This window comes from Leucoraja erinacea, chromosome 29, assembly GCF_028641065.1.
Source record: "Leucoraja erinacea ecotype New England chromosome 29, Leri_hhj_1, whole genome shotgun sequence".
In the NCBI taxonomy this organism is placed as follows: Eukaryota; Metazoa; Chordata; class Chondrichthyes; order Rajiformes; family Rajidae; genus Leucoraja; species Leucoraja erinaceus.
Genome location: NC_073405.1, coordinates 18184614 through 18210738, shown reverse-complemented (window position 1 = coordinate 18210738; position 26125 = coordinate 18184614). Strand labels below are relative to the sequence as shown.

At 43.1% G+C, this 26125-nt stretch overlaps 1 protein-coding gene across 18 annotated transcripts in view; it reads left to right on the top strand.

The window, feature by feature from the left end:
- The window catches only part of LOC129711276 (receptor-type tyrosine-protein phosphatase S-like), a 382253-nt gene that overhangs the window by 204930 nt on the left and 151198 nt on the right, over window positions 1-26125 (top strand). For all 18 annotated transcript variants that reach the window (XM_055658803.1, XM_055658805.1, XM_055658814.1 and 15 more), the window contains one exon: window positions 17718-17828. In XM_055658803.1, the coding sequence (XP_055514778.1) occupies window positions 17718-17828 (111 nt within the window). The remainder of the gene's footprint in view (window positions 1-17717; window positions 17829-26125) is intronic.

Sequence of the window (26125 nt, the reverse complement as noted above, 5' to 3'; positions counted from 1 at the left end):
ATCGTTGAGATTGGGAAACTCTTACCAAGGTATTTTGCTGTCCTTGCTGGGTGTGATATATACAGGTGAGCAAGCAGCACTGTATTAACCCAGTGGAACCATTGGCAAAGTGAACAAGCGCATCAAGTACTTCGCTGTAAATGGTGCCAAAATAAAATTGGCCCATTGAATTCTTTAACTTTAAGCCTAAAAATAAAACATATTTTAAAAAAGGAACTAACATAATATTGTTTAATCTAAACTTCACAACCTGCGGTGAGCTGCACTTATTCCTTAAAATGATTGACCTCTTAAAACAGCTCAGGGACCTCTGTTGCCATGGTTTTGAACTTTGAATTTTAGCAATAACCTTGCTATTTTGCGAATGCATGTTGCTCTTTGTAGTATCAAAATCAAATAATATACTAACAGTCATTTAAATAAGATGACAATGAATTAACTGATTTTACTAACATGTTTGAATCTAAGTAAAATTTTAAAGTATTTTTAATGTTACATAACAATGACTATATAGCTGAATAATGTCTTCTATAATGTTTTCTTTCTTTCTGTTCCTTAATCTTAAAGAGTCCTTTGGTAAGTATTGGCCTTTGAAGCCTAATTCACAAAACCCTCTCCAGACTAATGTCACAAATAGCTTAAAATGCATGCTTGCATTTTACTAACTGTTAATAAAACCTGCTGGTCCTACCCCAACCAACCTACACAAGATTGTTGTTATTTTAACTCCCATCAGACTATCCCTGCCTATGACCTAGCAAAAGATTTCACCCAGATCCCTGAGGAATTCTTCATGCTGTACCCTTTTGAACAATAGCATCCATTCTTGTTCCTTGGAGTTCCACATCTAACCCATTACAGATTCCTCTCCTAAATATGCTCATGTCTTGGCTTAGGATCAACCATGCTCAGTTTTAATAAGTGCTACAAATTGCTTTATTCACTGAGGGACTGCGTATGGTACTCGAGTTTAAATTTAAACAGGGCATTAAATTGTTTTCCTAAAGTAAGCAAGCTCTCTCCAGCACTGAAAATGTAAATTGAGTCAGAATGAGTCCAGGAGCGATCTGGGTTTGGTAAGTGAGACCATTTTCCACGGGAGCAGAACGGTTACTGTCATACAATTGGACTACTGTCGGTACAGTCTACATGGATGGGGTTGGAAGGGTGGGGAGTGACTACAGATTTGGCCATTATATTTGGGATGGGGTGCTACAGATAGAACTGTACAGTTGGCATGGCACAACTGGCATTTTGATGTTAGGGCAATAGAGTTGGGGAAAACTGTTGTCCCCTAGTCCCTGAAGATATACGGTCAAAAGCAGAAATAAAAAGTGCTGGAGATACTGAGCACATCAGGGCAGGGTCTGTGGAGAGAGGAACATAGGTAATGTTTCAGGTCAATGGTCTTTCATCAGAATGCTCCCCAATGAAAGAACATCAACCTGACTCCACAGATGCAGCCTGGCCTGCTAAGTGTTACCAGCACTCTCTGTTTTCATCTCAGATTTCCGGCAGCTTCATTTATTTTTCTTTGTCTTATACAGTTGCCGTCTAATAGGACAATGCAGTCAGGTAGTACTACCATGGCCTAAAATGAGGGCATGTAATTGGGATGTCATTGTTAGATGGTATAATGTGAGGACCATTCAATTGGAAATGTACTGACTTGCCTTAAATTTGAAGCAGGAAAGAATGGACCATTGTCATTGAAGGGGTTTAATGTTGCAGAGATTCAGCTGGGTCTGTTTACTCGGGACGGTGCAATTCGGATGGTATAATAGATCTCTAATGATGGGTTGATATAATTGGGAAAGTATAATTGGTGCTCAGCTAGATGCCTGGGGTTGGAGCAATGCAGTTGAATCACTTCAATTGGACCATACAATTGAGTGGTAAATTTGGTCTAATGGCTATGTGGTAAAAACTTTCAGATGATGAAGTTGGAGCAGTACAGTTGGAAGGTGTAGATAGAGCAATATGTTTGGACATAATGGGTGATGGATTTGACGAGTACAGTTGAAATTATACTGATGCAATGGTAGTGTTGCATTGGAACAATACATTTGAGTCACCCTGATGGTTGGAAAGTTACCATTGGGCAATGGAGTTGGAGCAATACCGTTGGAGTAGTGTCATTGGATTGAGAGGGACAATGTGAGCAGTTCTGTTAGGTAAACATATTGGGTTGTAGAGTTGAAGTGGGATGGTAAAATGGTACATTTGGAGCAGCCAACTTAGCTGGGAATGTTACAGTTCGGATAGATTTTGGGGCAGTACAAGTGGAGAGGTACCATTTCAGTACTATCATAGCTGTAGAAAGGGCACGGTGCAGTAAGGACCCAACAGATGCAGAGCCATGGTTGTGGCAGTACAGTTGGTACGATGTGGGCTGGTGGTATTATTGGAGTAACACAGTGGGGAGGATATGGTCATATAGCACAGTTGGAGTGATATAACGGAGATGATATAATCGTACGAGATTATTGGCATGGTATATTTGGAATGGTGGTACTATGGCAGTTCTACAGTTTGAGTGAAGTCCAGGGATCCTACCACTGGAAGTGACAGAAAACCATCCTACTATTGGCTCTAATAACCCAGGTACAAGGAAACGGAACAGTGAGCTCTTCCCTCGTTCCCAGTTAGATCATCACATAGTCAGGCCTAATCGTGGTTCCCACATGCAAAATACTCTGCTGAAACTCAAGCCTATGTTTTGTGACTAGGAGTATTTTAAGTGGCTTACCACAATTGTTAAAATGATTGATTGGAAATTGTGAGCCTCGGGCTGCCGGCTAAGGTATCAAGCCATTCTGAACCCTTGTAATTAAGCCCTGCCATTAGGAGGAGAAGGAGTTGATTTGAAAGCGTGTGAAGTGCTGGTGGTCAATGCAGGTGGATGAAGGAGTTTGAGACTAGAAACAGTACCTTCCTCAATAGACATCAGTCGCAGGAATGATTCCTGGGAATTAAAGTTTCATTGAAGCTTCACTGCCCAAATTTCACAAGCTGCAACTTGATCTCACTATGAACTTTTCCTGTATGCTTTATAGCCTCTGAGGTATCTTTGAAGTGTCGGCTTTGTTGTAACATAATATATTGTAATACAGTGAGGTTGACGTATTAGATATTCATCAGAAAGACACTGTGTTTTGTAGCTTCCATTAATCACTCATCAGCCAGTGGGATAAACATTTATATCGTGAATTTAATCACCAATATTTTTATTGACTATGATAGATTAGAATCATTGCACACATCAAGCGTGGTACTGAATTAAAAAAATCAGCCTTCCCAGAGGTCGGTAGGATGCAACTATTTTTGCAGGAAGGGGCTGAACGGAAATTCAAAATTGCTCTGAGACCACTCATGTGAACATCCCAAACTTGCCTCTCCCATTTGAACTGGTCTCTGATGTTGGGCTCCTTGTACAGATTATTGATGGAGGGCCAACTTCCTGCATCTCCCAGCAGTTATACTGGGAAGGCCTTGGCACTGAGCCAATGCAATATTAGACCTGGTTCAGGCTCAGTGGCTACTTTCATATCTTTGGAGAGGAATGGCTGCGGGTGACCCAGGTAAGTTTTGGGTGATTGATATTTGATTGCGTTAGTAAATTGTTAGCTTTAATCTATTTTTACGTTTCAACTGTTACTAGTCTTTTTAATTAAAAAAAATTTTTTTTTTAAAGTGCCAACTTTTTTTTTAACATTTTAATTTGTTAACAGCTTGAATCATTTTAATTGTTTTCCATTGTTTATTTCATTGGTTGCAAGTATGTCTCTCTGTCATTTATAAATGCCAGGGATATTGATAAATGCTCCAAGCTCCGCGATGGCTTTGATAGTCGATTAGCCTGGCTGTTTGGCTTAGTGGGTGGCAAAGCATTCCCGGCAGTACGAACTGCTGTCTCCAGTGGGAATGCCCTGTACGGTATGGACTAGGCCAAGTCTAAGCCAGGTCCGGGAATGTGCTGTAGGTAAGTGTATGGTCGGAGTGCAGCCAGTGTGTGCAGGCCTCTGCTCACTGAGGATGGCCTAACTAAACCATCCTACTACACGGATGCTGAAGGTCTTGCATTCAGAAGATCCAGTAATGGGATGGAGGATATGCTGTAACGGGATCTCCAGATTAATCCACTGAACTGTAAATGGCCTCTGGGTGGGAATGAACTGCAGATGCTGGTGTAAAACGTCACTTATTCATTTCCTCCAAAGTCGCTGTGTGACCTGCTGAGTTACTCCAGCATTTTGTGTCTATCTTGTGAACGATCTTTAACAATTGACTGGAAACTCTTTGAGTCATAGTTCTCTCACCAACGGTGCTATGACATTATTCACAGCTCACCGAACTCCACCTACCATTTGGATTTGACTGGTACCCTGCAGAGAGTTGAGTTGCTCTTGAGCACTTGGTCATCTGTTGCAAACATGGACAGGCACCTAACCCCAGTAAAGGACATCTACTCAGTCTTGCTGTACTGGGATCCTGGCATGACCCCCCCCCCTGCTCCCTGCCGGTGCTCCCTCCAGCAGCAATGCACTTGCCACGATAGGCAGCCCATCCTGGACAAGTGTTGGGTGGGCTGGAGCTAGGGGTAGTATAGGATGGGGAACTCAAGGCTGCTCTTCAGGTTGAGGAGAGTGGGTTTGGTAGAGCAGAGAGGAGGAGGGCGGACAGCAACACTCATCACATCCAAAAGGAGGAGTTAGTGGAGACAGTGGGATGGGATTGGAGGAGGGAAGGGCCTCTGCCCATGCATGGAGCAGCCATTGTCAGTGCCCGGCCATGTGCAATGCTCACTGTTCCCAGCAGGGTGCAGCACTGAGCCCTACAACTTGGGAACCAAGTGCCCTTATAGAAACATAGAAAATAGGTGCAGGAGTAGGCCATTCTTCCCTTCAAGCCTACACTGCAATTCATATATGATCATGGCTGATCATCCAACTCAGTATCCTATACCTTATTGCATGTCCCAGCCAACCCAACACCAGTCTCACAGGCAGCGTCTCCACAGAAAATCATTATTGCACCAGCACAGCAGTGCAGTCACTACGCACTTCCCTCCAGATATATAATCCCACAATGGTACATTTTATCGCTGGTTCTTTCACGCTCTCTTTCTCTGGGAATGCATCCTGAATGCTAAGCAAATGACCGCTGTGTATATTCCGGCAGGTAAGTTTTAAGTTTCATGTAACCATGATTTTAGGCTTATGATTTCTCTAAAACAAAACATTCTTGGCCACTCTTCCATTCCTCACTGGCCTGATGCCCCAACTATTCCCACTTGTCCTGGCCTTCTCTGCTGTATGCATCACATCTTAAAAACCTCTACACCATCGTCACAGACACTGGGCGAGGTTGGTGTCTTATCTGGAATTTTTAAATAACATCACTTTCCTCAAGTATTGAGAAGAAGGGAAACCCTTTAAAGTATTTATATCCCTACTGGATCAAAGGATGGTTCCCTGAGGAAGCCAGAAATTATCAATTGAAAGGCAAGTGGCTGACTCACCCGCACAGCTATTCATCTATTTTTATCACTATGTTCCTGTTGGTAAATGGAACAATTGCATTTGGGAGCTCCTCACTGAGAATGCCCCGGTTTGAACTGATTAAGTTTAAATAACATGGCCTTATGTAATCTGCAGATAGAAGTGGATTTTAATGTTCCCTCTCTTCGTCCCTCAGCCTCTCTTCCTTCCGGTTCCATGAGTCTTCCATCCCTCAACTTCTATCCTCCTGTATATTTCCTCCCACCCACCGCCCAACCACTCCACTCCATCCCTCTTCTCCTTGCACAATCCCCCTTCTATTGCCCTCTCTCTCTCTCTCCCCCCCCCCCCCCCCCCCCCCCCCCTCCTGCTATGGCATTCCTGGCGCTGGCTCTGGAGACCACCGTGTGGGGTAGGTGGCTGGAAGATTTTGTGGAAACTGTAAAGAACTGAGAGGAACGGAAATGTTCAGCGCTGCTTCACAAAGAGACGTAGAACTGGTTGATCCTGGAGTCAGAGACACCAGCAGGCAGGAATTCCTGATCAGAACCTGCTTGTTGCATTGGATGTGAAACTCCTTCCAGTATCCAAAGCTTCTGTTAAATCATAAACCGTGGAACACTCTTAAAAATATATTCTGACTGCTCTCCCTCCCTACCCTTCCCCTCTCCTTTAATTAATCTCAGCTCCTGGTACCAACACCATTACATGTAGGTGCTTCCTAATAGCTAACAATCTGCTTTATTAACTTTCCCTAATAACCCTGACAGATTAACACCCCACTCCTTTTAGAAACACAGTTTCAGGCTGCAGTTTGGCACATTCTGATAATGAACCTAAATCCGACACGTTTGTAGAGGGATGGTTTCCCTTTATCTATCTATTGTACTTTCTTTTATTTTCCTTTGGTGTTGAAGTTGGGTGTTGTGCTTCTTTCCATGAGCTGAAAGGAAGTGGTGTCAGTGTAGAATATGACATCCCGTGATTGAGTGTTTCGCTGTGACAGGTGTCCAGATTCTGACAGGCTTCTCCTCCCGTCCCCGGCAGAGGATCAAACACCGCCATTGACCTGTGTCCCAGCGTAGCCTGACATTGACCCAAAGTTCCAGGTGGTGCAGAATAAGTTCATAAGTTCAAGGAGCAGAATTAGGCCATTCGGTCCATCAAGTCTACTCCGCCATTCAATCATGGCTGACCTATCTATCCCTCCTAACCCCATTCTCCTGCTTTTGCTTCATAACTCCTGACACCCGTACTAATCAAGAATCTGTCAATTTCCACCTTAAAATTATCCATTGACTTGGCCTCCACAGCCATCTGCAACACAAAACTCTCCACATTTTGGCAGCAAAGGGAAGCGTTTGCATTCTAAAGAACAATGTGTCCTGGAAAGTGCTGCATCGTCTGAATCATCAGAATTGTCCAGGGAACCGCTGAGCCCTTCTGGTCAGCTCAGACCCATATTTAACACACTTACTTATTGCAACACAGAAAGAGCCTATTCAACCCATCAGGTCCATGCTAACTCCCACTTGAGCATTCCCATATTTTCCATTGTCCCCCTTTACCCTTATTGCATGCAAGTTATACTCTCTCACTTGTCATCCTCTTTTTCACCAGCACAAAGGGATCACTCACAGAACCTAAGTGAGGGAAGGAAAGAATATGTCAGGGGGGATGGATGCTCACATGATAACAGGGAAAACATGCAAACTCCGCAGAGACAGTGCCTGAGGTCAGGATTGAACCTGGGTCCTTGGTACGCCAGGGCAGCAGCAGGCCTACCTGTTGCACCATCCAATAACGCCACCCAATAACAACCTCCTTCAATCCCAGCCCATGATGAATTGTCTCATTTAAACAAGGTAGTCATGGAGTGCTGGATCTCAGTGCCTTTGGGTTAAGGAAGAAAGGAGGAATGGGATGGGATGGGCGAAAAAGGTAGGTTTATATTTGTGTCCTAGAACCCCAATGGGAAGAGTAGAGGTTTGCATCAATAGAATTAATGTCTATAGTCACGGGGGTAACATCCTCAACAATCCAGTGACATGGCGCCCAGTAAACAGATTCACCCATCAGTAATGGAGAGTGAGGGAAGATCAAAAGGCCATTAACTTACCCCAGCATGAAGATGGCATCTCCTGATCAAAGGAAAATGAACCATTCTGATACCTTGGCAGTGTAGACTCAGATCGTCTGAGTTTTGGGCTGGAGTTTTGAGACAGAAGAGAGTCGGGTTTATTCTGCACCCAACCATGCTTCACTTGAACTGCCAGTCCCTGATACAATGCCCCGAAAATGAAAGTCCCACAGGGAGTTATTAAATGGCCATATTTTGAACTGATGCCTTATGATGCAAGATGTCCTTACAGAGAGTAAATATATTATTTTTGAAAAAGCCCAACATATCCTTTATTTAAAACAGAAAACTTAATTTAAAAACTCATTGGCTTGGACATTAGATGGTTGGTGCTACAGTTTTGGGCTCTAAGCAATTTAACTTCAATTAAAAGACGGAAGAAATTAGGAATGTACGACAAATTATATGCCAGACACATGTGGCCTTCCAGTTCTTCACATCAGATGTGCCAGCTCAAGGTGGACCAGAGACATGTGCAATTGTGCCCAACACTGAACAAAACACACCTGGATTGTTGTTGGTGTGTCCATAGTACCAGCTATACCTAGGCCACTCCTACAGTAGGTGACCTTTACAGCCCTGGTGAGGCTAATTCCAGTGTTACCCACAGGACTGCTGCTGAGGCAGACACTTACTCAGAACTCCCTTGGGCACCCCAAATCCCACAACCCTGTCCCCACCTTGTGACTCCATGCCCAGCCCCCATATTGGTCAGTAATAGGCCTGTCCTTACCTGCCTATCTGTCGACCTTCACCTCAATTTCCCTATGGGCTACTTGGCCCCATCTTTTCCAGCTCTGACCTGACCCATTGATCATGGCCTGACTCCCACCATGATGATCCCCTTCCTATCTCAGCCCCTCTTCTAATCTGAACCGACAACTAACCTTCCAATCCTAAACAACCCCCCATCACAGGCTCCATTCAGCCTAATGGGATTGGATTTACCTGATTTCCTTGCAATGTTTGCAAATATTTTTGATCGCTCATCCTCTTTAGTAGCACACCATGCTGCAGACATTAATGTGGTACTGAATCTCCCAGGAACAGTCATCAAACCAAGCACTGATTAGCTCGCCACCCACCCACAGTTTAATGTAGTTGAACAGAAACAATTCATTTTCTAGGCAAGAGGCATTATTTGAAACTCCATCTCATCCATTTGGTCAAGGGAGCAGTGTGTTCCCTTCTCCCCCCCCCTCCCCCCAATATAAGTCTTCAGTGCCGTTGCCCCAAAATGTTTAGCAATAATCTTTAGAGTCACAGTGAGACATGCACCCTTTGAATCTGCACTGACTCTAGTCATCCATTTACACTAATCCTACATTAATGCCATTTTTAATTCTTCGCCCATTATTATCAGTTTTACCACTTACATACAATTGGGGCAATTTATATTGGCCAATTAACCTAACAATTTCGATGTTTTTGGGATATGGGAGAGGAACTGGAGTGCCTAGAGGAAACCCAGGGAATCACAGGGAGAACATGTAAACTCCACATAGTAAGCCCCCAGGATCAGCATTGGCACCGTGAAGCAATGGCTTTACTAACTGTGCCACTGTGCCGCCCTAAAAGATGGTGCAAAAAATGAGCAGGAACCCTTTCCACCTCTTCCCCAATATGGTCCTTCAAGTGATTCAGGTTCAGATTAGTCCGATACACCAGGCTGCATGAAATGACCTGTTCACATGAAGCTCATACAGTACACAGTACACATGATAATGATCGATACAATAATAAAAAGGACAAATGGAAAGCAGGTACAAAGATTGTAGAGATTGTAGTTCAATCTGATCATGGTTCACTGGTGATCTTAGAGTTAGCGGGCGGGATCCTGCCATTCCACCTGAGAAAGAAAGAGAAGCGCAGAAAGAGGGTGGGTGCTTTGTTCTATGGAATGTCCAATAGTGTGTCAGCAGAGATCGCCCTCCCTTCCAAAATGGCTGCCGAACAATCAATTTCCACGACCTGTTTGTGTTCATGAGCCCAAGCATTTGGATGTGCCGGATTTTAAGAATGTGGTAAAATGTTGCCTGAAATTGTGCCACTTTGCTGGTACCTGCCACCTTTTAAAGAAAGATTGTGCCACACTCTCAGATGAATCAAAAGCTGTGACTTCTCACAATGCTTTAAATATCCAATCAGAGCAAAGCTGGATTTTCCCGTTGAATCGTTTTCCACAGTATCTGATCACCTCCATTTGGGGCAGGCTATGGGACAGGAGTTGGGATGAGGAATTATAGTGGGCGGCTCTTTCTCAGCCTTTGCCCACGGTGATCCCGGAGATGGAGGTTTCTCTGGTATCACGAGTATTGGCGATGGGAGACAATCTTGTGCCGTTGTTTAGATTTAGTCTACATCATTAGCTCCATTGAACTTGAACTTCTGTGACTTCTGTGAGCAGTGTGCCAAATTTGCCTGAATCTGAATTATAGAATTTTATTGCCAGATCATGTTGGTATATTCCCAGGGTCATATTAACTGTTTATTTAGGAATTATAATTATAGGAAGGATGTCAACAAAATAGAGAGAGTACAGAGGAGATTTACTAGAATGTTGCCTGGGTTTCAGCAACTAAGTTACAGAGAGAGGTTGAACAAGTTAGGTCTTTATTCTTTGGAGCGCAGAAGGTTAAGGGGAGACTTGATAGAGGTCTTTAAAATGATGAGAGGGATAGACAGAGTTGATGTGGATAAGCTTTTCCCATTGAGAGTAGGGAAGATTCAAACAAGAGGACATGACTTGAGAATTAAGGGACAGAAGTTTAGGGGTAACATGAGGGGGAACTTCTTTATTCAGAGAGTGGTAGCTGTGTGGAATGAGCTTCCAGTGGAAGTGGTGGAGCCAGGTTCAATTTTATCATTTAAAAATAAATTGGATAGGTATATGGACAGGAAAGGAATGGAGGATTATGGTCTGAGTGCAGGTAGATGGGACTAGTGGAGAATAAGTGTTCGGCACAGACTAGAAGGGCCGAGATGGCCTGTTTCCGTGTTGTAATTGTTATATGGTTATATAACTCTGGAGTTAATCCCATGCAAGTTTAGATCTATGACCTTTGTCCGCACTCCCAGATAAAATTGAGTTTGGAGTACTAATTAGATGAGACTACGTCTCTACATAGTGACGTACTCAGTGCACTGTGGAAGAGTGATCTGACGTGGTTTGGATCTTGTTTACTCTTCTGATCATTGTGCAGCATCGGGGAATTTCATATATCACACAGTTGAAAGTTTAACGGTAATTCTTTGGAGATTTTACAACCACAACATTATCAAAATAATAATAGTATTATTAATCACAAGCGCAGGGAATGGGATTGCAATGTGAAAGATTGCCCGAGGAATACTTCCACTGCAAATTTAGCTGTAGCTCCCAATAATACAATGAAGTGTCTGAGAATTGGAAAACCAGTCAGAAACATGGTGGCGGTTGCCTGTCCTGTCGAAGGTGATTTAAATTTGCGTTTCCACTTCTGGTTGCATGTTTTCCTGAAGGCGTACTCATGTAGTCTGACTCCAATTATAATGGTCATCCTACCTGTCTGCGCACTGCCTTGAAACTCTTGGTGCATGACTTCCCTTTTCAGTTGTCACCCAATGCAGACAAGCTCTGTGTTTCTCTTACTGTCGTCATTGATAACTCAATACAGCCCTTCCAGTGGTGTTGCACCCCTCCACATCATTAGTCGGCTAGTACAGCCGACCGTTTGGTGCAGCACGCTAATCGTGTATTGCCTTTCCGCTGACTGGTTAGCAAGCAACAAAAGCTTTTCACTGTGCCTCGGTACACGTGACAATAAACTTAACTGAACTGAACTCAAACCCAAACCCAAACACAACTGCCTCCCCAATACTGCTAATCCCTTGATTCGTCACATTCCCTGCCATTGGTCACCAAACATGGCCAGTCCTTCAGAACCACCTCCCCACAACATGGAAAGAACAAAATTAGTTATTACTCAGTCAGGTGATTCAAACAAGTTTCCTTTAACTCCATCATTTTAATAGTAACAAAGCTTTTCATTCAATCCCTGTGGGTTTTCTCAGGAAAGATTATGTGTGCAAAAGTAGAAACAGAAAAGTGCTGGAGGAGCTCAGTGGGTCAGGCAGCATCCCTGGAGAACATGGATAGGTAACATTTCGGGTCGGGACCTTTCCTCAAACTGAAGCAGGTCTTTAAGTCTGAAAAAGGGTCGCAATCTGAAGTGTCATCTATCCGTGCTCTTCAGGGATGTTGTCTGACCCGCTGAGTTACTCCAGACGGTTGTCTCCTTTTGTTTATGTGTGCCTTAGACATTAATCTTCATTCTTAGTCAAATCAAGTCCTTGCCTTCAATCTCTGGGAGCTTTCCATCCCTTCTCCAGTTGTTACCCGAGGCAGACAATCTCTCATTGCTTATCTTTCCCCCCTCATGGGGCACCCAAAACAGCCCATCCTTTGGTGTAGTTCCCTCACACCCGCCTGATCACCAACTGATTGTAAACCAGGAGCAAACAGAAATGCATCAGCATCCAGCCAAAAGAACACAAAATAATCGGGATTGTGTTAAAAGTTAAGGCTCATGAGAAGTTGCACTTTGTGATCAAAGTTGTCAATTTGTGCAGCAGAAATTTCCTTCAGTTTGAACCCTTCATCCAGGGTTGAGGGCTACACTCAGGCACCCTCTAGTGGCTGGTTTTCAAACAACTCCAAAGCAGATCTGTGCCTAAAATCTCTGGTGCATCCTAACGAGTGCTCTGGGTGATGTAGACTGAGACATTGAACCTGTTTGCGGCCAATGCCTAAATTCCAAGCCCAGGTCTGCAACATGGAGAGATGGTCATTACGGGGGTGGTTGGGGGGGTGGGGGGTAGGTAAGGCAATGGTAAGAGTGAGTAAAATTGGACCCAAGAGTGTTTATGATGGAGGTGGAGCTCAGTTAAACGGACAGTGATGGGGATAATGGAGATCAGGACCCCTGTTGTGGGACTCAGCAAGTCATCGATTCAGACAGCACGGAACTAGACTTTTCAGTCCAACTCATCCATACTGACCAGGTTTTATAATTGGGCCAGTCCTATTTGGTTGGGTTTGGCCCTGGGATTGAATGGAGATTAGTAGGTTGTTGGTCGGGACATTGATTTGCGATGGGGAGATGGAGACATTGTGGGAGTGGACCAAGATATACTTCTTCCCTCAGAAGTATCCCAATTTAGCACAATGCTGTGAAGACCCAGTTCTCTCGTTGGTTATCAGCTCCTCCATCTCCTTCAGTCCTACACCACCTGGTTATGCGGCACCAAACATGGGCAGATCTGCCCTTTAAGACATCCAACATTCCGGGTGCAGACCATCTTCTGCCCCATTGCCAAACATTCAGAGCAAATGATAAATCTACTTCTCTCAAAATACAAAACTGAAATTTGTAAATTCAGTGTAACTGAACCTGTTGAGCAGCCCTGTCATGGATCAAATAGAGTATCTGTTGTTAATTCACGCTTTGCTCTGTAGTTGATCCAACGCTTGACAGAACTACTCAGCATTTTCAAAGTAAGCTGTGGCATCTGCTGCTTGAATTTGGACAGCTACAGTTAAGCTGGATGACAGTGAATTTCAGATTAAGTTGGGAAATGCAACTAATTAAAATGATTGTCACCTCCTGTTCTAAATTTTCTAAATGTAGCCACTCTCCTCCTGTTGTATCATTTTGATTACAAAGTTTACTGGAGTTCCTTCTGCTGGAAACTCAAGTGAGAGTCGTGGTTCTCTTCCTGGCCCTCCTGAGTCCATAAGCTGTGCTGTGCAGAGGAAGCTGCTCAGCAATGAAATATATCTTTGCCCAATTTCCTTCCTTCATCTCTTCCAAATAGAAAGGCACTGAATTGGCTCATTCAACTCTCACAGAGTTTAAGAGGAAGACAATTCAGCCCACATTCCAAATCCTAAATACATGAACATCAGTGGCACAGATCAGGAATCATCCTCAGGAGTAATGTCTTGGTCTGTCTTCACTCTCCCACATGCTTCCTCACTAATTTGCATTATAAATGCTAGTTCCTGAGACCAGAGAGAGAAAGAGGGAAAGGTGCTAACCAGAGTGGAAAGTAAACCAGTGTCGACCAACATGGTGTAAGAGTGAGAGAGTAGCCAACACCATGTTTGCACTATGACCATACCACTGAGAAATTCAAGCCTCTTTCACCTGCAGAGGCCCAGATCTGATCACCACACTGTAGGGAGGATGTGATGGCTCTGGAGAGAATGCAGGTGATTCACCAGGATGTAGCCTGGATTGAAGGACACTATTTATGGGAAGAGATTGGATAGGCAGGGCTTCTCCATGGAATGAAGGCGATTGAAGGATTGCCTTGTAGAGCAATATAAGATAGGGTAGATAGTCAAAATATTTCCCTTTGATGGAGGTAACAAAAACAAGAGGTCAAAGGTTTGTGAGAGAAAGGAGTATTAATGGAGATTTGAGGCCTTTTTACAGAGGTATCTATTAGTATCTGGAAAGTGCTGCCAGTATTCAATTACAACATTTTAGATGCATTTGGCCAGACACTTAATACATAAGGCAGGGAAGAGTATAGTCCTAATGCAGGAAAATAGAATGAGATTTGCATGGATGTGATGGGCCAAAGGGCCTATTTCTGTGGTATGTAACTCCATTCAAGTCAAATACCACTTTTGTGCACTGACTCATGCGCTCGACTTTCTTACCCTCTCATACCCGTGCCTAATGTTTAGTCGGATTGCACTGAACTGTATGCAGAAAAATATTTCATTGTACATAGGTACAAGTGACAATAAAGTACCATTGAACCATTACTCTATGGTGCCAGTGGAATTGAATCACAGAATTAGACTGAAGCTTTAGGAAGTGGCGAAACCATTTTAATTAGCTTGAAAGAGAGGAGGGAATGTTGCACCTCAGATTGGTGTGCTGCCTTGTATAGGCCAGTGGAAGTGTCTTCATGCCAGCCAGTAAGGTCAAGTCAGTCACCCCTACCCTGTTACAGGCCCGACAGATACCCGATGTCACGAACGCCTCAAGGGTAAACATCCAGCTGTGGTCTGAGTTTTGGAAGCTGTCGAGCTCTGGACCTGGGAAGCTCTGTATTCCCCTCCCCTCAAATGTGGCACATGCCCTCCAGGGGGCAGTCTTCCTTTAACTGGAGGTCCACCAGCATTTTAAGAAGAATGAAATGTTTATAAGTCTGAAAACTTATCTTCTAAAATCTGCTTCTGCTGCTGAAGCCCGCAACCTGTCTTCGTCAACTAACGGCTCTTCTTTTTAATCTTATTTGCATTCATATTTTCCTCGCAGGTGGTACCCCGATACGAGGTAAGAATGATGGAAGTCGGTGAACTCTCACCTTACTTTTGATTTACCTTTTCGTTCTTATTGCTTATCTTTTCTTTCATTTTTGTTTAACAAAAGAATCGTCTTTTAGTTCTGTCTGGTATTTTGTCGCCGTTTTGTCTCTTGTGTTTTTCTTTTAAACTTATATTAAATCAAACAAGATTTCTCTTATTCGATATGCTTTAACTGAAAGCATATCGTAGCTTTGTGTGTCATACAGCCAGTCACAGCTCCATATTTGTCTCTCAGTGTCAGTCCCCACTCACCCAACCACTGAAATCTTTTCTCTCCTTTTACTTTTTAAGCTATTTTCGTTTATTTATTACGGAGGACCATCCTGTGCGATTTCTATTGCACAAAGGGTTACCTCCTGGGCAATCTGAGCCTCGTCAGGGCCAGCTTAAGAGACAATATTTTTTGGCAGGCACATACTGATTATAATTGTAGGCATGTCAACATGGAGGAAGTGATGACCAGTGCCTCAGGAGATATACTTCCTGTCTCCATGTTGCCTCACTTCAAGTAGAGTACTCGGTCGCGAAAACCCAGGAATGCCGGTGCCACAAGGATTTGCAAAACTTGTCAATTAAGCTGAAATAGAAATTGTGTGCTTGGTATGTGTTATAAATGATTTTAATGAAATACAGTGTTCGAAGGTCTATGTTCTTTTTCATTATGTCGAAAGAGTCTTAAGTAGGGTGTCCTTTGCCCACATCCAGCAGCTTCCCTCAGCGTTAGAAATGTCTGCGTGATGTTCTACTCTCTGCATATCCAGGTGTGATCTGGAATATAGTTTCAATACAAGGTGGCAACAAAATCAATCTCTCACCCAGTTCTCCAACAGTCAAGTAACTCTAAATGGTGCCTCCTACTCGTGGACCATTTGTATAAGTCAGGGGCCCAGCCTTTGTTGGTGCTTAGGTTGGTGGGTGTAGTGCTATAGTGAGCCAGTGTGCTCCTGGACTGGGCGAGGGAGCAACCTCCATCTCCCTTCTTAGTTTGCAGCCTAGTCATCTGAGCAAGAGGCCAAACTGGTTCACAAACTTCAGGCAAGGATAGAATTATTCAGATGGCCTGAAGCTCACAAGTCAAGGGAAGTGATCCCCACTGGGTCATGGGAAGTGATACCTCAGGAGCACTGCTCGACTGCCTTTAACAAATAGGATGTCAAAGGTATGTGTGGAGAATGAATGATTCAACCTACCAGATGCAGGGCTCAACCTGCCGTGTTTTCTGCATTGAATGAATTTTACTGGGATTTGACAAAACTGCTTTTCCATGGCTCCCGCATTCTCTATATATGACCTCTGTTGCCATTATCAGTCTCCAACCTAAATAAATCACCTTGAGGTTGTTCTGGAGGTTGTCCACTGCCTGTTTAAATGGGAATATGTAGTGCCCCTGAGATCCTCAGAGCCTTTAATTAAAAGTGCATATGATTCTCAAGGCTTGCAGTGAATCTTTCCCCTGCATTCTCCACACCCTGACAATGTGGTTAATACTTACTGAGAAAAGCTTCCCCCACCTTGCATCTGATAGCAGTGAGCCTGCCATCTCCTTCACCACACTAATGTAAAATGTTCAATACACAGGCTCCTTGCCAAGACTCCCGGCCTCCTGAACTGGGGGGCTGCATGTCTCTGTCCTGGGTCTCCAGGGAATGCAAATTGCTGGTGCAGCCTCTTGACTGTACCTCCAAAATTCAGGCTAAGAGTTCGTAGTTTACAGTTCCTTTCATAAAAGTCATCAGAGGAGCAAACAGTCCTGAGAAGTCAAAATTCAGAGAAGGGATAACAATTGAAGAGAATGATGAAAGGATCCACAGTCAGGCCTAAGTTTATGAAAATAACCTGAAGAGTAAATTTCACTCATTCAGAATTGAAAATAGAATAGTCCGTCTCAAGACCCTGTCTCTCATTCGAATCTGAGTGCCATGGCTTCAAGTTGTGTTTTTCCCAGTGTCCCAAATAACAATGTTATTTGTCAGTGTATTTTTCACCATGGATTCGGAGAGGGGACTTGGGCCAGGAACCGACTTCAGAGGTCAGAGGTCAGAGGTCAAAGCTGCCCAAGCCACTAGTAAAGTATATGATCCCAATGCAGGCAAATGGGATGAGTATAGATAGACAATAAACATTTGTATGGATGTGGTGGACCAAAGGGTCTTGTTTCTTTGCTGTGTGGCTCCATGCTGTATTCATGAGTACTGCTTCTCTGTTCAGGTTGCACTAACTGGTGCCTCTTGGGATGATTTGGTAGTGCATTTTGTTGATCATAATCCCCGCCAGCTAATGGAAGCAAGACCCACATCTCGTCGTAGATGACAGTACAGCTGACAGGGGCAGGATTACTTTGGAGCATTTGATCTGTCAATGAGCAGTGTTGAATTGTGCAACTTTGATAATAAATATAAACACACAATCTTGTGTTAGAGAGTCACAATCTTCCAGCACGTCCTGGACTGCAGATGAAAATTTAGAGCAGAAAAGATAACCCTCTCTGCATTTGGATTAAAAGAGCTCATCTCCCCTCAACACCAAGTTAGCCCTTCATCAGCTGCTTTTTTTCTGACAGACAGCGCAATGCTCTTGAGTAAACATTGCATTGTGAGGTTCAGGCAGGATATGGAAAAAAGGACAGATGGAAAGTGCAGCCAGTTCTGCAAACTATATGTGAGAACCGCTGAGGTTTTAATTCCTTCTGCTGCCGTTTGTTTCCACACAGGTGCTCTGCAGATCGAGAACAGCGAAGAAACTGACCAGGGGAAATATGAATGTGTGGCGTCGAACAACGCTGGGGTGCGGTACTCTCCTCCCGCTAATCTATACGTGAGAGGTAGGGAGCGGCTGATTACTCAGCACCCTCTCACTAGAGGGTGCTGGGCTCTAGCAGAACCCAAGTCTATCAACATCTAGTGCTTGAATGTTCCACTGTAGTAGCACAGCACAGGGGCGCATATCCTGCATCTCATAAATTCGGATAATCAACACCTCGCGGCTCCCATTCTGATCTCCACTTCTGCAGCAAGAAGGACATTTTATATAAATCCCAGAGGAACCTGATTGTAAGGATGAAAGAAAATTATATTCTTAATTCTGCAATTCAGTTAAATATATCAACCACTTCAATACACTTGGGTACGATTTTCAAGGTCGGCACAGTGTAGCACGGCTGTTAGAGCTTCTACCTCAAGAGCACTCAGCCTCAGACGGCGGTAGAGGCTGGTTCTCTGGATGCTTTCTAGAGAGAGTAGATAGGGATCTTAAAAATAGAGGAGTCAGGGGATATGGGGAGAAGGCAGGAACGGGGTACTGATTGGGGATGATCAGCTATTTGGCTCGAAGGGCCAAATGGCCTGCTCCTGCACCTATTGTCTATTGTCTATTGTCTAAAACAGGACCAACAACCCATGTTCAATCCCGGCCTCTGGTGCTGTCTGTGTGGAGTGCGCACATCTTCCCCGTGACCTCGTGAGTTTTCTATGATTGCTGCAGTTTACTGGTACATCACAAGTTAATTGGTCACTGTAAATTGCCCCCAGTATGTAGATGGGAAAATTCGGGGAATGTTGGGAATATTAATGGGATTAATGTAAGATTAGTGTAAATGGATGCTTGATGGATGGAACGGGCTCAGTGGGCTGAAGGGCCTGTTTCCATGCAGAATAACGCAATGATTCTTTTGACATGGGCTTGGATTCATTTGACATTGGGAGGGACAGGGATTGAATGGATCCATGAATGAATGCTCAGCAGATTAGCTAAAAAATAGCAGATGAAGCCTTGAAGGTGGCGGGTGAAATATAATTAGGATGTGCTTCCAGCAGGATGTATGGTGATAGTGAACAAGGACAAGAACTCCAAACTCCCTCTCTGACCCGGGTATACTGATACCAATTTCACCCCCTGACTGAATAATTAACTGATCACTGTGAGTTTTCACTGAAACAAATTGTTCCAGGCCCTGAGTGTTCTTAATCACGATTAAAATTTAAGAGAGATAAAGATTCTGTTATCTGTTAACCATCGAGAGAGGGAAGAGCAAAATAAAAAACGAACAATAGTTCACATTCATCATGGCCATATGTTGTTATACCAAAAGTGGTTGCTACATTGGTTCCTTCAGTATAGTTACAATAATGCTGGGTAGTTGCTTCTTCACTTCACTCTGAATTTACGTGATATACGCCCCTGTTCTGTCTGAAGCTAGGATTGTAGGTAGAGAAGGAACAAGCTTAATCGTCTATTTGTATAACTTTTGATTCTTGCATATCAGTAAGGTCAGTTGAAGGATTAGTTCAGGATTTTAAAGATCTTCAGATCTCACTGGATCTCGATCCATTCCAGCTCCAGCCATCTTTGTCCTGTGAGGGCATTGAAACGTATAAAGTGGGCATGAGTATGTAACGATTCCTTCCCATTTTTGATGCAGCCATCCTCTCCCATTGTATCAAAAATCCGGACGGGGAAATAGTGGCTCCTCTCAATGATGGCCACCAATGACCATGCCCCTGTTGAGATCATGCCCTGTGAAAGCAAAACATGATCTGTTTCCAAATTGAACAAGAAACAATTAGCAATACATATTATGATGTCCATGACCTTCATAAAATTTTCAATCTACCACAAAATCCAGGGGGGGGACCATTTTCAAAACATTTCCAAGGGGCTGACAAAGATTGACCTCACCAGTTGGAATGGAAGAAAGCACCAGTGGAATTTTTCAAACTGTGTTAAAAGTATTGTTCATTCTCATATCTTTGAGATTATAATTTCTGATATTCTTTTCATCATTTGGCCTTTGACCCAGAGATTGTTGAAAATGGAGGAGTGGAAGAGGATTATTAATAATGTGGCTTGAGTAAATTTTCATGGTTTGTGTAGATTAGTTATAATCTTTCTGTCAGGCTGGGAGCTATCATTTGTCCATCTGGATGCCTCCTGATATGACAGCATAACTATCAACTGGGAACCGCCTACTGCTAAATCGACAATTAAAGCCAATAGTTAGATCAAGAAGCTGAGAAGGGTTGATGGTAAAATATACTATTTATTCCCATTTCTGGATAAACAGCTTATTGAAGTCCCGTGATGCTGACAGTTCTCACATACTGGAGGAACATCTGTCCCTGGCATTCTACCTTGGCCCAGTTCAGTTAATCCCAGATACGATGCCTGTGCTAAAAAGTAACTGTTTCTGAACCAGATCCTTTTTGGTCACGGCAACTGGACTTTGTGTTGAAATGTTTTTAAGGGCATAGGACTCCCTGTTAAGTTACATCTGCTTGAAGTGTATTGATATTTCTTCCTAACTTGTGTTGTCATTTTGAGGGAGACTAAACAGCAGGCACTAAATGTGTTTGCTCTATGGCCAGTGAAGTGCTGGTTGCAGACAGCTGGGCAGGCAATGGACATTTATGCATTATGTGGCCCACTTAAAAGCATCTCCAGGAACAACAGCAAGGACATACAATTGATTGGTGATTACTGTGGTTAGTATGTGTTCTGGCAGAGAGTAACAGTGTGTATTTAGAGATTGAATCCATGTAGGGCGTGTGTGTTTCTGTTTGCATACATACTAGGTCTATCCAATGAAGCCCTGCTTCCACTTGTCCTTGACCTTCCAGTCAGACCAAGACCCAGTCTATTGGGACTATGTTGGTAGCTACTGTGCAACTGCTACCCCATGTTAAAAGAACTCACACAGGCATCAGAAAGTATTCCTTGATCCAGGGGATTTGCTAAGAGGAGGAGGAGAAGAAGAAGATGACCAGATGGCTTCTGCCTTTAGAGGAAATCCTTTAACTAACCTGCAGGTTACATGGGAGCCCTTGATGTAGGCAAATCTAAGTTAGGTAAGTGTGTCCTCATTGTTTCTGAGCTTTCTTTGGAAGCATTAACTCCAGTGATTAACCAAGACAAAATATCCAACAAATATCAGAGTCTGGGAGAAGATAAAGAAAATAAAGACGTGGATAGTTGCTGGTATCCAACTGTGGCAATAATGAAATTGCCTATGTAATCGCAGAGCTGCACATGGTCACCACCTTAAACAGCAAGACCAAAGCCTCAAGCTGTACGTAACTAGTATTCAAAAGCAGACAAAATCAAAAACTGTGATGAAAGATGAAACTCACGTTGTTGTTCATGGATGACTCTTCATGCAGTGAAGTCTTTATAAAAAATATGTCTCAATTTAACCCTCCCGAGCTTGTGTTGGAGGAATGTCTGGTCACATCTTGGTGCCTCACCACCTGATAAGTTTGTTGCTGCAGCTGTGGCTATCTGTACTTCATGTGGTCTGAAACTACCAAGGTGGAACTGGAGATCACAGGAGAGGAATGGATTTGAACCTCATCAAGGCAGAGCATCTATATAGGATATTCCCATTTTCTATACTTTATTGCAGCTGCTAAATGCACAATCATGCCTGGTGTACAACCACAGAAGAATCAAGATTCATGACAACTCATTCACAAGATTTTAACAATGCACATGTGCTGTTTTTATGGTATTTGTTCCTGACATCTTTGAATATCTTATTCTTCCACACGGAAGCTTACTTGAGCAGATAACCAAGGACTGCAAAAAGTGCATACGTTGGCAATCTGAAAAGCAACCAGAAATTGGTGGAAATGCTCGACAAGTCGGCTTGCATCTGTAGAGAGAGAACTTGAGAATTTTTCAAGAGAACTTGTAGGCTCTTGAGTGGCTGTACAATTTCAGCCGAAGTCGATGTACTTTGTGACCCTGCTGCATGAAACTGCCCAAATTAATAACTCAATTTGAAACAGTTTTGTGCCATGTTTTGCAAGTCCCGTGACGTCTGAGTTGGAGTTTGACTCGGAGTTTGGAAATCTGTGACAGCTAACAAAGAGCCAACATTCATCTAAGCCCTGGTTCTCGCTGTAATCCTGGCGATGAAGGCAGAGCAGTTAGTCTACAAAGCCATAATATAACCCTGTCCCTCTTCCCCCTCTACAACACTGCAATAACAAGTTGTGAATTGGTTAATGCAGGAGTCTGCTCTGTTTGAGGTACACTACTGTCTTAAAAAGTACATGATATAGCATGTTTGATTCAGAAGGTAGTGACTATATCACATCGTTATGGTTATTGAGTGTTGAGAACATTATCCAAAATAACACCTAGTTACTCTCAACCATTTCGGATTCCTCTCAAGTCCACATCTAGCTTGTCCTGCCAACCGTAGGTTCCAGAACGGCAGAGGTCCGTTTTAACAGAACAGCAACATGTATTTTGAAAATAAGAAGACTCTTAATTTTGCATTAAGGGTCTGAATTGAAGCAGAACCACGCTTGAAGTTCAAAGGGGGAGAATGAACAATATACAGAGGAACTGTGGAATTCTAGAGGACATGGAGACCTTTCAGGCTCTTGTGCCTGTATGTGACGTTCCTTTTATAGCATTGTCCACTTAATCTCAAGCCCCTGCTCTGATAACATAGTCCGTCTCAATATTTAGACAATGGAAGCTGTGGGTGTGGGCCAATCTTCCTCATCCACGATGCAGTCAAACTTTGCAGAGCAATTTACACTGGAAGGGGGCCTGTAAGTTTTGGGAAGACTTATAAAACTGTGGCCAATGGATAGAGATAGAACTGGTGCAAATACCGAGGATGTGTTGCTTGCTTTAATAATTGGAAGTGAAGATCAGTGCACTACTGGGAGTGAAGACTTTGATATACTCCCAGTTTTTCCTATGGCCTTCAGATCTTTTCGACTGAAAAAGACCATCATGTCTCTGCTCTTATCCTCTGCCTCTCTTTGTAGAGACTGTGTGATCTCTGTGGCTTGTCTTCACACCCGCATTCTGTTAATCCAGTCTCTATTCCTCAAACAGTACACAGCTATTTCAGACCTCACTGTCACTACGCTGTAACAACTAATAATTTGAAATTGATGAAATGACAACACAAAGGGGAAATATTAATGCAGAATATTAACATAATGGCTGTAGTGTAAGTAGAACAGCATTCCCAGTTGAGAGTTATGAATTTAGTCCATAGACTGTCAATTAACTAGAGTACAGATTGTTGAAAATATTAACTTCCTTGCCTGGTTTATGTGTAAAGTACCACTCACGGCTTAAGGAAGTAATTTGTTTTGTTACAATTGTTTTATTTTATCTCAAATGCATGCAAACTATCAACAGCCTGAGCTCTGTCTTCAAGAGATAAAATAGTGACAAAGGCAATGATTTGGCCATAGCTTTGGGGGTTGTTGTTTGACAGTCTCTTCATCCTCCTGAAGATCTGGACTCTAAGGGTTCGAAGGTCATGGATGAAGTTTACTGGAAGGAAAAATAATAAGCCATTTGAAAAATTCTGCTCTGAACTAGTGCCATTTAGACAAGTTATGATATTGGGAAAGAAACATAGATCCAATTGGATGGAGTGATGAAAGTTCTTTGGTGATGTATTGAAGATAACCCAAATGATTTTCTTTCCTGAAATTTTCAATTTTGAAAATAAAAAAATGTTCAGGGGGTGAACACTGAATCACCCTCAGAGTCTTCCTCCCAAGTCTGCGACACAATACAGGGTTCTGCTGTGTTTGAAAGGATCTGTGACTGAGATGTGGGAGGAGCGAGCTCATTTCCTCCAGCGCCAAGCTCGGGTTCTGTGTGTGGCGTGGGGCCTTGTCCAGAGGGCTTCAGGCTCAACACCGGCTTGGCGCAGAGGTTGAGAGCTGGAGTCAATCGCTCTCGCACGGCAAATGGGAACTCTCTTTCACTTCTTACGCCCACCTGCTCCGGCAGGGAGAGAACAAGCCCCAGGGGCCGAGCTGCAGGGAAAACAACAAAAGTGCTCATGGCAATCTTATTTCCAAGGAAACTCCTGTCAAATTTCCAAAATCAACAGAAAGAGGTGAAGGAGATGGAAGGGGATAAATGTTAAGTTATGAGTCGTAACCTAAACAAAAATTCTTGTGTTAGTTTTCGTTTACTTTTTAATTTGATTTGTCAATGGAATTGTTTGAGTTAAAAATCAGTTCCCTCAAAAGAATGAACTATTGAGATGTCACGCAGAAAAAAAAATTGATTCTTGAAGGTCTAGGTGGAAAGGTCAAAGGTCGTTAGTGAGAGTAGATATTGCAGCTAAAAGCCTTGAAGAGGCCTTTTTACTCTCTCTGTGTTTCCCCTATTTCTCTTCTCCCCATGTCATTGTGTTCGCATCAAACCCCCTACATCCCTCAGAGCTACGAGAAGGTTGGTGTGTTTTTCTTTTTTCCTTTTTTTAACCCCCATTACATATGAATAATCTTTTTATTAAAAAAAAAAAATCTAAAACCCCACAGCACAGTTCAGTTAATTTGCACTAGTCTGTGGGTCTCCCGTTTTTGCATCCCAAGGTTTTTCCCCACTCGATTTGGTAATGTGCTGTGCCTTGTGGCGATGAATCCTTGGCGCTTGTACACTGTTGCCTGGTGCATGATGGGAGAATGTAAAATCACGCTGCATGCCGCTGGGTCACGCTCAAACATGCTACGACAAGACAGTGTTCCTGCCGCATTTCAACGAGGCTTAAAAGGTGGACTTGGGTCTACCAAACACATTATTATGCTAACTAATCTCTACCTGGTAAGACTGCTTTGTGTGTGCAATATGGGGGCGGCGGGTGGGCAGGAGAATGTTTAACTGTGGATTGTGCCATCTTAAAGGATCTTGAGAGATAGTTTCTTGCAGTGCATCGGATGCTCAATGATGAAAGGAAAAATATAGTGGCTGATTTATAAAGATGCTGCCATGCCATCCTAGCTGTCCAAAGATTAGTACAATAGAGCTAATGCACTGTACAGATTAAGATTATTTTATTAATTTTCTGAATTTTCTGTGTTTGAAGCGAATGTAGATTTGATGTGAATGAGGGGAGAATGAAAAATGGGATTTATGTAGATTATTGTATATTGGATGGTTGATAGGTGTCATGTACAGTGGGATGGAGGGCCTTTTCTGATCTGTATCTCTCTATTCTGCAGCTCTCTAGCTGTAAGTGTGGGCGTGTCAATGTGTGCATTTGTATGGGGGGGGAGGGTGTTTGTTAGTGTGTGTATGTGAGGGGGAAGATGGCATGTATGTATGTGTATATATGTTTATATATATATATACTGTATGGACATAACCCAGGGTGAAGATGGGAAAAGAGAGTATTAGTCAAAATTGGACAGCTTTATACCTTGCTGTAGGATGTTGTCTTCAGGATGTGTCTAAACTAGCAAAATCACTGACATGTGGAGAGACAGAAAGTATCATTACAGTCCACTTAGAAATCCCTGGTGCCTGAGGAATATTATCATCTTGCACTAATCTCTCTGTCAAACCTTGCGCGAGATAGATATCCAACTTTTCCCTTTAACAAATTAATCTCCCGTCTGCCTCCTTTTGTTACGCCTCAGTCCTGTAATCGGTTCAAACAGCCACATCTGAACTGTCCACTTTCCCCCAGGATGAGGCCATGTGGTCTGGTGGAACATGCACTAAACACATTAGTCTGCAAATCCCAAACAGAGGAACATGGTTGTCAAATGATTGAAGCATACCTTCCTATGAAAACAAGTTAGAGAATGCAAATGTCCACTAGTTCAAGAGTGGGGACACACGAAATTGCAGATGCTGGAATCTGGACCAAAACACAAGTGCTGCAGGAACTCATCAGGTCAAGCAGCATCTTTGAAGGGAACGGACATTCAGATGATCAGTCTAAGGAAGGGTCCTGACCTAAAGTGCCCTTTGTCCATTTCCTCCACAGACGCTGCCTGATCTCTGATTTCCTCGGGCACTTTCTCTTTAGATCAAGGCTGGATTTGGATAAGGCTTTGGTCACGTGTACCAAATATGCAATACAGTATGGTGTGCACATTGTATCCTATCAATTCACCTCAAGGGAACATAATATCATGCAGAGCACAACAGGCATATACTGCTACATTGACTGCTTAGCCCATGCAATCAAGGATAAATTTCTGCCAGATTGTTAACATATTGTATTTCAAAAGTCAATGGTGATGAGCAAAACCATCACTTGTCATCCTTTTACCTCTTCTAGTTCTCTTGGGATCATCATATATTGAAATCCAATACTCAACACATGATTGTGCTCACAGTTAACAT